Source organism: Penaeus monodon, chromosome 30, assembly GCF_015228065.2.
Source record: "Penaeus monodon isolate SGIC_2016 chromosome 30, NSTDA_Pmon_1, whole genome shotgun sequence".
Lineage (NCBI taxonomy): Eukaryota > Metazoa > Arthropoda > Malacostraca > Decapoda > Penaeidae > Penaeus > Penaeus monodon.
In genome coordinates, this window is record NC_051415.1 from 31,360,571 (window position 1) to 31,361,931 (window position 1,361).

At 43.4% G+C, this 1,361-nt stretch overlaps 1 protein-coding gene across 1 annotated transcript in view; it reads left to right on the forward strand.

The window, feature by feature from the left end:
- Positions 1-1,361, forward strand: part of LOC119592422 (MAM and LDL-receptor class A domain-containing protein 2-like) — a gene marked incomplete in the record, with an annotated part of 30,439 nt that overhangs the window by 20,726 nt on the left and 8,352 nt on the right. The window contains 3 exon segments of the mRNA XM_037941244.1: positions 222-357; positions 815-1,090; positions 1,180-1,336. Of these exon segments, the coding sequence (XP_037797172.1) occupies positions 222-357; positions 815-1,090; positions 1,180-1,336 (569 nt within the window).

Here is a 1,361-nt window from a genome sequence, read left to right on the forward strand (position 1 = left end):
TTTCGCTATCAGACAATATCCATTTACCACAATGTTATTTGTAAAATAGAAGAAAAGACGTTTCACACCCTTTTCTAAGCACGAGGCAATTCACTACAGAAAGAAAAGAGTAGAGTCCAATATAAAACAGCTTCTATTTATCAGTACCCTACGTTTATCATCATAACCGAGTGGTATCATCTACCTTTTGCACTTAACTCTCCTTGCACTCTCCCTCGCAGGTTGAGGTGCCTCTTGGCCATGTCGTGGACCAGAGAGTCTCCATCACGGCAAAACGTGGCCTGGTCTACGAGGGGGCGGGGGCAGTGGATGACCTGGAGTTCGTTGACTGCGCACCGCCCGTTCCTCCTCCTTCAGGTAGGTCCTCGGTATAAAATTGTGGGTTTTAGTTAGAATAAAAGAAATCGTGAGTAGTTTAGCGGTAGTTTAGATTTTTGATGTTAGTTTGATTGTTATGCATGATGATATGCACGAAGAATATATCAGAAACTTAAGAAAGTGCTTCATTTTCATGAAACGGATTAGTATTTTCTTGAATTATTATTCCTGCAAATATTTGAACAAACGAGAGTGGGTTACTTTCATTTCAGGGCTATTATTAGAACTGTTTTCGGTATGTTTTCAAAACGGTAATATTGAAAAAAGTACACCATCTAAAATTTCAACACAGATTTGATTCCACCAGATTTCAGGTCTATATTCTTAACCGATTGCCCAACATCGATAACGATTTTAATCTCTCCCAGGATGTGAAAAGACACTATTTTTTATTTTGCCTAAGAAAATGTTCAAAAGTACTTTGGTTCCTCCCCAGGCTTGTCGTGTTCCGAGCTGTCCCGGTATGAGTGCAACACGGGCGCCTGCATCGACGACGGTCTCATATGTGACTACAGCGACGATTGCCTTGACCTCTCTGACGAACTCGGGGCTCTTTGTGCATCGTATAAGTACCGCTGTGACTTCGAACATGGACTCTGCCCTCACTGGACGGAAGAGATCGTTGATAATGCGGACTGGATACTCCTGAAGGCTTCGGCAGATCCGCTGGGTACTCTGCCAGATGGGGATCATACCCACTCCACGAGTGATGGTGAGTCTGACCTTCGGGATTGGCTGATGCCAGTTTTGATGGATTCGCAAGAGGAGTTTTCATGTGTTTCTTTCTTCCTCTCGTTTTAGGACATTACTTGGTATTCAATGGCCTCCCTACAAAGGAATCGACAGAGCTGATAGCGCAGCTTCACTCCCCGGTCATTCGTGGAACATCTGCAAAATGCTCATTCAGGTTCTGGTATCAAGTAAGAGGACCAAATCCAGGAACCATTAAAGTGTACAGGTTGGTTTTGTACATTGATTGAATG